This window comes from Sinocyclocheilus anshuiensis, unplaced genomic scaffold, assembly GCF_001515605.1.
Source record: "Sinocyclocheilus anshuiensis isolate Anshui unplaced genomic scaffold, SAMN03320099.WGS_v1.1 scaffold1626, whole genome shotgun sequence".
Lineage (NCBI taxonomy): Eukaryota > Metazoa > Chordata > Actinopteri > Cypriniformes > Cyprinidae > Sinocyclocheilus > Sinocyclocheilus anshuiensis.
Genome location: NW_015547254.1, coordinates 959,603 through 975,217, shown reverse-complemented (window position 1 = coordinate 975,217; position 15,615 = coordinate 959,603). Strand labels below are relative to the sequence as shown.

Sequence of the window (15,615 nt, the reverse complement as noted above, 5' to 3'; positions counted from 1 at the left end):
GCTGCAGTTTGTCATTCTCTATTTAAGCAGCAATCACGCCATTTAATAACAAACTAATGTTCTCTTTTATTACTCTTTATTAAAATACTGCTGTACACACAAATATTTCAAAAATGTGACGAACACAAGAAGGGCATAAAACTTACTGGGATGGTGAAGGAGGATTTCATGTACGAGTGCATATGTATGTGTGTCTGGAGTGCGGTACATGATATGAGATCGGCCTGTAAAAGGTGTGTATTAATGTGTGTGTGTGTGTGTGTGTGATTCAGAGAGGGATACGGGCTTGGCACCATGTTCACCAATTAGTTTACTTATCAGTTGACTAAAATAAAAAAGAAGAGGGAAAAAGTACATTACTGAACTTACAGCATCCTCAGCTCTGCCTGCTGTATCCTGCACCCTCTCAGTCCAGTGTGGCACACCCAAATCTGAGCTGCAAGTCCCACCTGTTCCTTGACTCACGGATTGGGCAGTTACCAATGACAGGTCAGACACATTCAGTCATTGGCATATTCCTGTCAGGGATCAACCTGAGCAAATTCCAAACTATTTTTCTGGATGTCGTCACATAATTTGTAGGTCAAATCATAGTTAAACAAAAACGAAACCAATACAATCCCAACATCCTGCTGGGATTGGTCCACAGAGATCACACTAGTGAGGTGAGAAACATCCCATCATGCATCTCTGTACAACAACTTGGTGAGGAAAGGGAAAGACAGTAACAACACAAGAGAGCTCTACTGAGATTCACTATATCCAAACCAATACAAGCGTGGAGAGTGGGAAAATGAGAACGAATTAGGGAAAAGAATGACAAACTGGACAGAAACTTGGGATGCTCCACAACAGAGGCATTAGAGGACATTCCACGACATTCCACAATGAGACAGAACTGGTTTCCCTTGCTAGCGTGGTCCAGTTCTTTGGTTCCTATCACAAAAGCTTGACTTAAAAAAAGAAAAAGAAAAAAAGAAACGACAACAAAAATCCATCCTCTCAAAATCCGATTTCAAAAAGCATCCATAAAACGAAAAAGGATGTTGCGAAATTCTGAAATAAACGACAAGTTTACACAGCAAGAGGAGAGAGCACCCCTTTTGTCATGGAATCCCCCTCGACTGCACGCAACCAGTTACTTCCCCTCCCGCCTCCAAGTTGGCCAACATTTAAATGGGTCATTACAGCAGACAAGGAGTGGTGGCACGGTACTACTCATGCCACACATTCATAAGTGGTCAGTCTCATCAGTTTGTCCCATCAGAGCAGAGGACTCTGCACACATGACCAGTGGTCTGTTCCCATTTCTAGTACCTCATTAAAAATGCACAAGGAGATGATGTGGAAAAACGGCGCTCTGTTTTTCTTCTAATTTCATGTGTGAGACCCCGGTCCTCAACGCACCCTGTGGGACACGCACAATCACTTAAAAATAAACTTAAAATGTTTAGTGCATCCTCCAAAGAAAAAAAATAAAAATAAAAGCAGGAAGTCTCTTATTTTTTGGACATTGTTCCCAAGTCTAAAAAAAAAAAATCATCATCACAGCTCTCAGTTCAGTTCATAATTCTGCAGCTGTGGTGTTGTTGTGAAAACTAAAAAAATAAGTTTTAGAAAACAACTTTTTTTCTGGACAGAACAGTGTATTTGACTGGAGGTGAGCAGCCAGCTGGCTCCGCCCTGGTCGTGAGATCATCATTCTGCACCTATGATTCCAGGCTGTAGTGCAATGTGCTCTGTTTCAGGCAGTTCCAGCCCACTCTTGTGGATGGCTGGGGGTTACAGGGGACCGTTCGTGGCGGCCAGCAGTTCCTGGAAGGTGCTCTCAAAGCACCGCTTTAGGTCTGAGTAAGTCACCACAAGCACGCTCTTCTCATCCCGTGACACCAGACTGACCTTCTCCGGTGCTCCAGCATCCAACTGCAATGAGCAATTAAAAGGAAGTTAGTGACAAAAATAGTGTTAGTGACAAAAATAGTGGACTGGTTAAATTAGCAAAGCTGAAGTGATGAATGACAAATAATAGAGTTCCATGAAAAAGACATTTACATTTTATTTTTGCTTTTAAGGTTACAAATTATATATGTAATACAAAATGTATGTAATTATACAATTAAATACTTACAATAGGAATATGGTTAGGGTTTAGCTGCTTGTAATTATGCATGATTTTCATGTTGGTTTTGAAAAACATATACACTATTTAAGATACAAATTTAAATCAATGGCTCTAAAAATGTCATGTGTTGTAACTATCAAGAAAAATTTATATTTTCTTTATACCATAAATACATGTGTATTCATTTATTTTTATTTTATTTTTTTTTTACAAATATCATGAATTAATATCATGGGTTAATATAAATATATTAAATATCACATGACATTACAACCTAAACTAACGTTCCCTTGTCATAAAAAAAGTCAAATAATCTTTAAGAGACTTATTGATCATGACACACAATCGTGAGGGTCTGCAGGTTTTTGGTGTCTAACCTGACTAAAGTCTAAACACAAATATGCACAAGCTAAACAGGCTCACCTTATTGAGGCAGGACACAATGTGGCTGAGGTCGATCCAGGGCGTGCCTGCCTCAGTTACCTGGTGGAACAGGTGATCTCTGAAGAGCTTCAGCAGATAACGGTCACCAGTCTCAGACCACGTTGGGTCCTTCTGGAACCTACAAGAATGAAAATTAAATGTTGAAGTGAACCATTTTGAAAGTACTCTATAAAAGGTTGCCATTTCCGAAAGGTTTCAATACTTTAGCTGTAATAAAAGACTTACTCTGGTCTCTCGTTGATCGTTCCCAACTTTGCCAGTAGGCGGAACAATCGTCCATTTTGAACCTCCTGCAAAATACAGGTGCATAAGCAGAAAGTTGTAATAAAAACTTTTAAGGATCATTTTTGAGTAACAAAAAAAGGTTATTTTGGCTTTGCGTAAGTGAGACTGCAGATAATGAAAAGGGAAGTTAAGAGAGGAAACCAGGTCATATTTAAACGTCTTTCTGAGTCACATTTGCTCTCACATCAGATGTAGCACAGCATCAAACAAACACAGGAGACACGCACTGTTTAAAAAGTCTGTCCTCTTGATGAAAAAAAGGGGTTAAATACATCAATGCATGTTTGTAGGCATTTGTAACAGGGTGGTACAAAAAAAAAAAGTCTTCACACATCTGATACAAATGTTCAAAAGGAGGAAAGCAGAAGAAGAAAGAATAGCTGAAACCATCCAAAATATCCGCAGTGATCACACCTCCACCCCCTCCATTGCAAGCTCAGCACACGCTAGATAATGGCATACTGGTTAAATTGGATAGCATGGTCTGAAGGGTCTTTCTTTTTGTTTCCTGAACTGATATCGAATCTACAGCCTAGTTGTGGCTCTAAATGGAAAGTGACAAGATAAAAAGACTGACAAAGTAAGAGAAAATAATGCCCCACCTCCACCTCCACCGGCTGTCCGGTCTCAAAAACAAACAGCACAGCATAACTAGTGTAAGTCCTATTAAAAAAATGAATGATTCTTTTGAGCTGGTTCTTTTAATGAATCACAAATAAAGTCAGTTATTTGTTTAAATTAGTCTGACAAATCTACTGAATGAATTATTGAATAAATCACTGATTAAAGTATCAACACCTCATTAAGAATATCAGTGAACTGCAAATTTTTATTCTCAGTGACTTTATTCTCAAGTCAATATAATTACTGATAAAAAAAAAGTGTAATTAAGTTTTTTTTAAATAATAAATACATTAATTCATAATAAACTGACTTAAAAACTATACATTAAATATTTACATTAAACAGCATCATTCTTTTTGAAACACTGGTGTTTCCCCCTGATTTTTCAATGCGAAAGTAAGCTGTTTTCTTTGAATGTGCGAGACTTCCAATTCATTAGCCGCTATAGGGAAATATGAGAAGAATATCAAAGAGCAGTAAACGGTAAAACTGTTTGTGCTACAAACCAGTGTGTTTATAATTAAGACACTAAATTAAAATAATATCGTTAAAAAAAACATCAGCTTGCAGATTCAAGCAGCATAACAAGCTGTTTTTATACAGCTAAAAATAACTGGAAGCAAATGACACCAAATTAAATTTACAACTGGCTGCAGACATTCTTACATAAAAAAATAAGGTGGATAGAAAATATAAATTTCACATTTGAATACCTTGGCCAGGTCCTCTTCAATGACATCGTTTCTCATTTGCGAGGCATCGAGTTGAGTGTAAAATCGTGCTCCAATCATGGGCATAATGTCATTGACACTGCGCAGACGGCTTTGTTCCGAGAGCAGGTACCTGAAGGTCGAAACATGACCATAAGATGTGGCCCCCACATTCAAACTAATGCACAAGTGTGAATATATGAGTGCATGAACATGCTAATTATTCATAACATGACACATACAGAACCACAAACTGTCATATGACATAGTATATCCACTTTGAGAGCATTTAAGCTATAAAGATGTGTGTAAGAAAGAGAAAGAGGCCCACAGAATGAGGTTCTTGAGGTCAGATGAGTAGTTGATTGACACCAGCTCCATGGCCTTCTGCAAATTTTCTCTCTTAATGCCAGCTAGAGAGTTACACGCCAGAGCCAACACCACCTTCCCCAGGGAGATGAGATCTGCTTGCTGAAGGAAACGAAGAGAAACAGCAACTGATGAAACTAATAGTTTAGACCAAAAGTGTAAAACGACAATCACTCAAGACAAAAATGAATGTTACACCGTGTCCTAACTACACAGGACGCCGTGTGGGATCTTTTCCATGTTAATCTGAGTTTTTGTCATAATCAGCCACGATGGCGACATTTCTATTTTAGAAACGGTTTCTATTTCTGCGACTGGAACAACAGCATACAAACTATGATAATGATAATCTCAGGTACTGATTATGTGCTTTAAGTTAAGTGTCTAATGTGAGTTTGAATATCATTTTGTATGACCTTTATAGCCATACTGAAAGCAACAATAGATAGTTTACCTCAGATCTTAAAAAAACAATTTTGTCTGTTAAAACTGCAAACTCAATGTGAACCAACAAGCGTATTCCATAACAAAGATGGTATCAGTCACTCGGTATGTACTTTCAATAAAGTTAAAAAGTTCATATTTATGAATTAGATTATAAAATTGTCCATTTCGTTGGGAGTGCAGTGCGCTTCTGAATGGCTGTGATATTTGAGTGATTGTGTCGTGGTGTGTTGTCATGTCGTGTCTGGTGTGGACAGCCAAATTGCTTGTCGCTGGAATCTTGTTGCATCGCATCTGGTTAGGACACGGTGTTACACCACAACAAAGCAGCCTTTAAAACACACTGCTAGTACAAAGAACTTCATATCAATATTAAAGTGGTGTATAGTCAGAATCATGAAATTCTGGCAATTAATTGTCAAAAATAATTGAGATTAATTTATTAGTAAAATGTTATAGACACCAATGTTTTGGGGTCAGTAAGACTTTTTATTTTTTAAATAAATTCATTTTATTTAGGAGGGGTGCATTAAATTGATCAAAAGTGACAGTATTTTTGTCATACTTTTTTTTTTTTTCAAGTTCAAAAGAAAAGCATTTATTTGAAATGTCATTTACTTACCAGCACAACTGTTTTTACCACTGATAATAATAATAAGAAGAAGAAATGTTCCTTGAACACCAAATAAGCATTTTAGAATGATTTCTGAAGGATCATTCAACACTGAAAACTGGCTGCTGAAAATTCAGTTTTGCTTAATCACAGGAAAAAAATTACATTTAAAAATATAAAAGTTATTTTAAAGGAGACATATTATGCCATATTATGACATAATAAAATGCATATTATTACATTTTACAATATGTAATATAAGTCTCTGGTGTCCTTAGAATGTTTCTGTAAAGGTTCAGCGCAAAATACTCCACAGATCATTTATTATTTTATTTTGAAAATGCCTATTTTGAGAGGAAGCAGAAACACGCTGTTTTTCGTGCCTGTCTCTTTAAATGCAAATGAGCTGCTGCTCCCCGCCCCCTTTTCCAGAATAGAACTGTGTCATTACATCTGTTTTGGTTCTGATTATCATGTTTATCACGTTGAAATCATGCGTTTTAAACCATATTAGTTTAAACTTCTGATATATGGTTTTCTGAGTGCACACATCCGAAGCAAACGGACAGAAAGCGGCTGTCGCAGCATGCGAGTACTAAGATCTCATTCACACACAAGTTTACGTTAAAAACACATAAGTTACATAAACAGTCGGTTATGTCTGTGAAGGTAAACAGCTGGGAAACAAATGTGTGTAAATGTATCGGTGTGGCAGCAGCAATATACAGTAAATAAATCAATAAATCCACTGCTCTCGTCTCCTCTGAGGCTGGGATTCTAAATAGTGTTCTGTGCTCGTCTGTGCAGCCAGAACAGTTAGCATGTTTTGCTCAAACTTTCACCATGGCACTAGAGCGGGTACACCGTTGTCGCATGCAAAATTAAAATGAAGGAGCAGTGGGTGGAAACTTACAGATTAAGGGGCGGTAATATTATAATGAGATCCCTTAGCCACGTCACTAGGGGAGCAAAAATTTTTCGCTCGTTTTTTCAGACGCTTGCAGAAAAAGGCTTACCAAAACAAAGTTACTGGGTTCATCTTTTTCAAGTTTCCTTGATTGGTAGATGAACCGGGGACCTGATTATAGCACTTAAAACCTGGAAAAGTCAGATTTTCATGATATGTCACCTTTAAAGTGTCATAATATTTCACAATATTACTGTTTTTACTGTACTTTTGGTCAAATAAATGCAGCCTTGATGAGCAAAATAAACTTTCTTCGACAAAATTAAAATAATCTTACCAACCCCAAACTTTTGAACGATAATGTAACAAAACCTGATTAAATGAAGAAGCACAGTCAAATTATGGATGTGATGGGTGTATCACACTGTTTGGGTGTAAAGGAGATGTTCAGTACCTGGTACTGGGGCATCAGCGCCAGGTGGTTGGTCTGACTATTGTCAAATGTTAAGACATCAAACATTCCTACACAGTTGACTCGTAACCTATGGAGAAACAACGAACATTTAGCAGTTTGTGTTTGCATGTTTGGTTTTTTGTGCAAACACTGCTGTGAGAAGCTGATAAACAGGCAAAATATAATAAAGGAAGAGCAAAAACAATCTAAAAGTGAACTTCTCCATTCACTATTTATGGCTAGAAAATAAGGGCCCCACAGAACACTGACCGATCTGTGGTTTGACCATTCTTCATTTCATAAGTTGGTTAACTACAGCTCTCAAGAAGATTCTACAGAACTGTGCTTTGTCTTTAGTTCATTTACCAGTTATTGTATTGTTCGCACAGTTTGGGTAGTAGTTCAGGAAAAAAAACATTTGCTTTAATGTGCAAAACATTACTAATTTCAAAACATTTCATACCAAATCAACTAATGCCCTGCAGTAACATGAATGTAGTTCTGGTTTAAATGTGCAAGATACATGTGGCTGTACCGTGTCTTTCCAGTGATGAGGATCTTACTAGGGTCCATGACCCTGCAGGCCAGCCCAGCCGTGTGAATGGTGCGCAATGCCGAGCTCAGCTGGACAATGTAGGCCCAAATCAGCGACTCCGGTAACAGGCCCGCATGCTGCCGTGGAGGAGGGAGCTCATGCTGCCCTGATGGAAGAAAACGTAAAGTTATTTCTCAAAAAAAAAAAACAAAAACACAACTTTAACAAAACAATTAATTACAAATAAATAATATAAAATTAACACTGGAAATAGGTAATAAAACTGTTTAACATCAAGGTATTAAAATAGTGTATCTATGTATAAGAATAAATGTATATTTTTAGATGTTGTGACTGGTTATTATAATAAGTTGCTGTATTTTATCCCATCGTTTTTAGTCATAGGAAAATACCAGTGCTGCGAAGGATAAACGTGATCATATATGAAAAGACTCCAAAAGGGTCAATGACACAATCATCTAGTGCTGTCAAAAGTACTGACGTCGGTACTGAAATTTGAAAAATGTGACGATACCGGCATTTCCCGCTAGCATTTTGAGCGCTGTTGAGCGGATTCTTAAACCAATCAGACATATCTGTTCATAAAAATCTACTTCAAAACACAATCCTAGAAATGTACTCCTTTGAAAAACCTTTATATTTTAAACAAGTTTTTCAAATACTTGTAAGAAATTAACACGGTTTAATGAATTAATAAGCATTTTTGCAAAGAGATTTTTGAAGAAATAAAAATATTAAACTAAACATTTTTTTAAGAAAAGCTCTTTCAATTATTTATTTTTCTTCAGAAATTCATAATTTCAAAATATGTCTCAGAGCAGAGGTGCGTTCAAGTCATTACATTTGTAAATAGTTTTTTTTAAATACTTTTAAATAAATTAATAGATGGAACAAAAGAAAAAAAAATTTGCTTCTTATCACTGACCCGAAATCAAATGCATCATTTCAAAACCAAAAGCTGTGTTGCACAATAGTTTGGACATGCACACGCACTTAAAAAACAACACATATTCGTACAGTGGTCTCCAAATGCTTTGGTGGTGAAGACCTCTCGGAGGGTCACAGTATTGGAGTGCTGAATCTTCTTCCACATGTCTACCAGCATCATACACTTGGTGTTGACCAGCCTGAAGCCTGTGAATGCACACAAAGACATTTCTAAAGTTACATACATGGGTATTATTAAACCAAAAAACTAAAACACAACATGTCATTGTGCTGCCAAGACACAGAGACTGTTTATTGTTTTAGTTCTCCAATTTTTAGAGATATATTAAATCTAGGTACTTTAATTACCATAAGCACTTTAAAACCCTATTGAACTTCAAATGATTTCATTTTTAGTTATGTGGTTCGATTGGTTATCCATAAATATTGCCATTGCAAAGACCAGTGATTTAAAAATAGAATTCAAAACACAAACATGCAAATTGCCTACAGAAACAGCTGTACATACAAATAGTTAATGCCTCACCATGTATCCTCCTGAGGCAGTAAGGCAGGTCATCTTTGCTGTTGACTGCCTTGTAACAGGAAGTGATGTAACTGAAGTTGCTGGTTTTCTGAAGACGGTTTGGTGGGGGAAGGGGCTCCAGGGGAAAGAGGCTGTGGTAACTGTCTACCTCAGACGGCACTCCTGAAGGAGAGATGGATCAGACGACTTAAATCATAGAACACACCTTTTCTTACACACATATGTGCCAAAATAAACACTTCAAGAATATACAGAAAGGTAGATAACTATGTAAATGCTTTTCAAACCAATTTAAAAAGGCAGACAGACAAAGGATGAGGTTTTCTCCTCAGATAGCAGGTGAATCCATGTGCACTGACCACAAAACAGACATTATAACTGAACAGTTGCCGTGTTGTCCATTGAAACCAAAACACTGTTGACATGGCATGCCAACAAAAGACAAACCACATCCTTACCAAGGTTCTCAGACTGATCTATCCGTGCCATCGTTATCAAATGCCTGTTAATCAGCTCCTACAAACAAGACACTGTGTTACAATAAATAAGTGAAAAATGACAAACAACTTCTAAACAACACTGGCTAACAGATGAGGGCAGAAATCGACAATTACCTGTCGAAGTTCGTCAGCCATAAAGAAGGATGGTGCATTGGCTTTTGGCTGCATGTATGCCACATGAGGTGCCGTTTGCGGATACATGTGATATGTTGGGAACACCTGAAAATGAGAACAGCACATTGGATATTTTAGGTAAACCAGGTAAAGGCAATAATAGCACACAGCAAAGTCTGATTGTCATGGACCATACCATTCCGGCCAAAGGAGCAGGGGTGTTGTCGGTATAGAAGTAAGTTGTCCCACCCACAGTCTCCTTTTGAATCACGTGGGCTGCACCTCCCTGATCAGATGCACTGGTGGGCACCATGTAATTGGCTGGGTTGGGGTTGGGTGTGTGACTGCGCCGCCGTGGGGCTGGAGAGGTGTGAGGGGTGATTTTGGGGGAGTGAAGAGGAGATGACCCAGCAGAGAGTGACATACCTGTACAAAAAACACATATTCAACCAAAAACAGAGTACACTAACCAGATTTACAACCTAAAAGATCACACATTAAAAGACTGAATAGAAATACTAAGCATAAAAAAATTATAATAAAAAGACAGACAGAATGGCAGAACACCAGGTGGTACTTTCTGGGAGTGAGTCACTGACCAGGTGCAAGAGCAGCCGCTGTGGAGCTGCTCAAGCCAGGATGAGGGAAGATGGGGGAGGCGAATGCTGCTGGCACGGTCGTCTGAGACATGGAGGCCATCCGTGGGGCCCCTTTAGGTACAAACTCACTGGCTGTGGGGTTAGGAGCCTGAAAAAGAATCACATATACAAATAGAACCATAATGTTTTCACTCTAACACCTCTAAGAAAGTATCTTTGTCATTTTGGTATTGGCACAACTTTTTCCAAGTTAGGGATGTGTAAAGCAACATTTATTAAAAATTCACTAGTCAGCAAATGTCTCAAGGATCACCTGTATAATTAGGTTGGTTTCTGATTCACCTGATTCTAATCAGACTCGTTTCTTAGGACTGGGGTTTTCAAAGTAGGGTTGATTTGTTTGTTTGTTTGTTTTACCAAAAACAAAACAAAAACAATTAAGATTACAATAACTAAATTACATTAAAATAAATAATGATTATATTAAAAAAGAAAATAAATTATATTAAGATACATCAAATTTGACTAAAAATACATAGTATAGTATTAAAAGTAGTTGAGAAAATAATTATGTAACCCAAAAAAAAATTTTCATAATAAAAACTTGGGTCTTGATACATAAAGACCTCATTTTAAATTTTTGGATGGGGGTCTCTTGACACAGAATCTTAAAATGCATTGTCAGATGCAATGCAATGGCGACTGATGTCCGTCTAAATATATATGGCTTATGTATATTTTCAATCAATTTTCTTATGTATATTTTTAATAACTTTTCTTTAAGGGATTTCCTGTGCAAACTCTCTAAAAGTTAAAACACAGCATGATGTCAGCATAGTAATTAAACTAAAACTTACTGCTAAAAAATTATAATTTTTAAAACTCACTAATCAACTGGTCAATTGTTGGATGACTAGTCTGACCAAAACGCAAGTTGGAACCATTTTTTTTCTATTATGCCTTATTTAAAGATGACAGAAATACAAGTGATTCTTCAATCAACAAAATACCCAGTCATAGCACAATACAAACAGCATAAACTGACATGTAAAACTCACCTTTCTCCTTTGTGATATGCTTAAAGCACCAAAATCACTGAAGAGAGATGACGCTGGGGAATTTACTGGATCTAAAAAGTGGAGCAGACACGTAGAAAAGGTTTTCAAATCTTGCCATGACAGCTTTATTGCCACAACAAACATTTCTACAAAATTTTACTCACCATGTGTGTTGTGGCTGAAGCTCTTGGCACCATCGTTCAGCAGACTCGGAGAACTGCTACTGATGGTCATCCTCTAAAAACACAAGCAACCATCAACATGTGAAGTGTCCCATTATGAATCACCACTGTGTGCTCCATTTGACAGACCCAGTTGCTAGTATTATCTATTGGTTTCCTGTTTATCATGTCACCACACACAGTCACTAGTGGTTATGTTACCTGCATCATTGAATATTTGGACTCTGCTGGGCCTCCAAACCCATTGACCCCAATAAAGGTGCTGCTGAAGTACGAGTTGGTCAGACTGGCATCATTCAGAGCACCTCCCTCCATCCCAGGGACTGCAATAAAGCAAAAACACATGTGAACCCTTTGTGTAAACACAATATCTTGCACAAAGTCTTATGTAAGCCTTTTTCAAATTAAATAAATAATTCAAATAATGCAGTGAATGGTAGCTTCAGTATATAATGTTTTAAAAGATTAATGTGCTCTCCTAAAAGCAAGTTCCATAGAATTTCTCCTGAACACTAAAAAAAGCCGCTTGACATAATTTCCCACTTTACTGTGAAAATGCACTCAGCCTCTTCTAAAGTGTCATTAAAACACTGGCAAACCAGATGTTTGCTATTCTGTTAGTTTATAAAGATGCTTCAATCTTGCCTGTGAACAATGGCAGGTCTTTTTCTATGGCAAGCCATTTATTCATTAAAACTAGTATCTATGCCACTGTTAACACATTTTTGCCACTGAATTCTGTGGAGATGTGTGTAACCACACTTTGGACTAGTATGTATTCCAATATTGATGAGTATCTCTTTTTTAAATATCACTAATAACTATTCATTAAATACTATAGTATTTATTATGATTTTTATTTTTTTTGTACCTATTTATGAGACACAATTATCTATCCAAGTTGTCACTAGTAACATTTATTATGGCACCCGTTTCAAACTCTTTTTTTCCCTACCTGTCATATGTACTAACTAACCAGAACAGCTATTTTGAAGTTATACTAAACCATTACTAGTATGATTAAGAACAAATTATTCTAGAAAGAACTGCAGCACAATAGTATCTGAATGGCAGGCCTACTATGATCAATTCATTTAATACTAGGAAAACTGGAACAGATACTAGTAAATATTAAAATAAGTACTAGAATAAGTAGTAGTTTCTCATAACGAGTGAAATTGTAAAACAAGTGTAATTGTAAAAGATAGTAGTCAATAACGGATTACTGGAGTATTCCAGTAAAACAAACTACTAGGTAGTTTAGTTTTAAGGAATAAATGTTAAAATGCCTTGCCATACCTATCAGTTATCGAAAACTAGAACTAAAACAATTTATGCATTTGGAAGAATATTTTGGAACCAACAGAAACCAAGTAACGTTAGAGTATTAACTAAACGATTTTGCTTCGGTTGTTTTAGTATTTCCGTCTTTCGTTTAAAAGTGTTTGCGCGCTGTGGAGTAACATGTTGATTTCCCGTGTTGTTTTGGTAGCGAAATTTAGGCCGCTAAATCCACGGCCTCGATTTAAACAAAAGCTGTCGTGTGGCCCCATAACCGAACAACAACAAGATACGTTAGGCCTCAGCGCAATCTTACTGGACAACAGCTGTCCCTCCAGAGCTGTTCCCGCGGGACCGAGAGAATCGTTCTTTTTGGGAACGTTTGCCGGAGCGCCGCTGGCCGCGCTACTTCCGAGCACGTATCCCGCCGCCGTCACTGCTCCTCCGGCGAGAGATAAAGAGACGGGGCTTCCTCCTCCGCCAGCACCTGTACCACCACCGTGCAGAGAAAGGCTCGCCATGGACGGGTCCTCGTGCAGAAACTGGCATTCATCTCCGTAAAAACAAGTCTTGTCTTTCGCATAATAACGGCAGAATTTCACCTTCACACCGGGTATTCCGACACCCCCGAGCGGAGCAGCTGAAGCTGGGAGTCCACTGTTCATGGCACCGCTGCTGCTGCTGCTCCCGCCGGAAGACACTCGCACATAGACTCGAGATATTTAGCAGCAGTATATTTTAAAACACAGAGAAACAATGAGCACCTTACTGGACGTTTAGCAATAAAATCAACCTCCTCATCGAGCCAGATGACTAGTCAGTAAGAGCCACACTTTTGTTGCCATGTACTGATACTCGTTATCGGGGTCCATAGCTGGCCTACTAGTCCATCAGCCTGGCGTTTGGCCGGGATCATGCTGTTGTTGTTGTCTTCTGTCTACACTTGTTCAGCTAAGCGCTAATAGCTCTGCTGTGCATGCTGGGTACGACCAGGACTGCAGTTCACATAAGGAGTCAGTAGGGGATTCATTTAAATCATAAAACACATATTACAATCATAATAATAATATATTGTCATTTACGATTTTTTTAAAGTGTTAAAATGTTACATTTTTGTATCTTGAGCTTAAGTGTTGAAAACAGGGAATTTTACTTTTCATATCGTAACTTAAAAATATATATTTTAATTAATTTGGTATTTATGTGTCAGTTTGTGGTTTTAATACATTATAAATTAATAATTTATATTAAAACATTATTATTATTATTATTATTATTATTATCATGTATAAATTTTCCTATTTATAAGAGTGTTGAAATATTGAATACAATTTTTGTATTTTGTTTAAGAACATGGAATATTACTTTGCATATATATATATATATATATATATATAATTCAATCAATTTAATCAATTAATTTCTATTAGCTAAATTAAATCAACATTTGGTGTGATCACCCTTTGCATTTCAAACAGCTTTATCAGGTAGCTTTGCAGGTAGCCTATAGGTTTCTTGAAGCGCCTTGGAGAAGTTGCCACAGTTCTTCTGGATGTAGTCTGTCTCAGTTTTGACCAATACAATTAGTGTGCCTCCTCTATTTTAAAACCCATGAACCGCCACTGGTTGCCACAGTTCTTCTGAATTTAGTCTGTCTCAGTTTTTTCTGTTTTTCATGTCACACCAGACGGACTGGATGATGGTGAGATCAGATCTCTGTGTGGAGCACTGGCTGTTGTCAGATTCCTTGTCCATACAAAAATCTCACTGGATTATTACAATTAATGGCAAAAAGAAATGTTGGAAATGTAAACTGATATTTCCCACTGACACACTACAGCAAAAATAGAAATAACTGGCTTAACAGCTTTGATCATAGGAATAAATTACATTTTAAAATATATTCAAACAGAAAATATTTCTAAATTTGACTGTTTTTGCTGTACGTTGGATCAAATAAATGCAGACTTGGTGAGCAGAAGAGAATTCTTAAAAAAAAATATATATATAAAAAATCTTACTGTTCAAAAACTTTTGACTGGTAATGTAGGACGGCTGATTATTGTTATAGATTGAAACAAATGTGCTTCAGCCAGGATAAAGGATATGAAAAGTGCTCTGAGTTGCTGCAGAAAAAAAAGAGCAACAACCAAAACAAGTTGCTGGAGACGGGCTTATTGAAAATGCAAACTGATTGTCTGCCAGCAGGAGGTGCATTGAGAGCGGTAGAACTTGCGGTTTCTCCAGTAATGGCTGTAATCAAAGCAGCTCCGCTCATGAACGCTACTTTATCAGATCAAATTAAAATGTCATCGAAACTTTTCTGAAGACAGTAGGTTCCCTTCAGAGATACATTCATATAAAACACCCGCGCCACGTTATGACTTTGAACCGTGCAGTGCTAATGTTTATTCAACGAAGTCAAACGCCACAAATAAATCAATGCATGGGAAACACTGGTAATGTATATCGAAATATCGGAAATGTGTTTAAAAATCATATCACCGTTATTGAAAAGAATTATATCGCGATACATATTGATATTGAATTATTGTCCAGCCCTACCCTAGAGCAGGAAAGATGCAAGAAACGGCAAACATACCAGAAACCAATCAATGATTAAGTTTGTAAGAGAAGGTGAAAATCCACCAACTACATCAACAACAAACAACTTCTTACAAAAGGCCCAGGCATGGGAGATGAGAGTAGATCTGGGAGAAAGATTGCAGTTCCTCCAAGTAGTCCAGACAACCCTAAGACCAGATGTGGTTATGTGGTCTGACAAGGCAAAGAAGATCATTTTGATTGAACTTACAGTCCCATGAGAAGAAGGATGCCACCAAGCCTTCGAAAGGAAGAGTGCAAGATATCAAGATCTT

At 37.3% G+C, this 15,615-nt stretch overlaps 1 protein-coding gene across 1 annotated transcript; it reads right to left on the bottom strand.

Annotated features, from left to right (window-relative positions):
- Positions 1–59: 59 nt before the first annotated feature.
- On the bottom strand, positions 60–13,710 carry LOC107701630 (PAB-dependent poly(A)-specific ribonuclease subunit PAN3-like). The gene is made up of 18 exons (XM_016503670.1): positions 13,053–13,710; positions 11,657–11,778; positions 11,438–11,510; positions 11,274–11,344; positions 10,216–10,363; positions 9,813–10,042; positions 9,617–9,721; positions 9,461–9,518; positions 9,003–9,164; positions 8,546–8,662; positions 7,905–7,925; positions 7,508–7,673; positions 6,973–7,060; positions 4,517–4,656; positions 4,189–4,318; positions 2,792–2,856; positions 2,546–2,684; positions 60–1,923 (listed from the first exon to the last, which is right to left on the bottom strand). Exons 1-18 carry the CDS (start codon positions 13,399–13,401, stop codon positions 1,783–1,785), a joined length of 2,325 nt encoding a protein of 774 aa, XP_016359156.1. The 5' UTR covers positions 13,402–13,710; the 3' UTR covers positions 60–1,782.
- Positions 13,711–15,615: the final 1,905 nt, after the last annotated feature.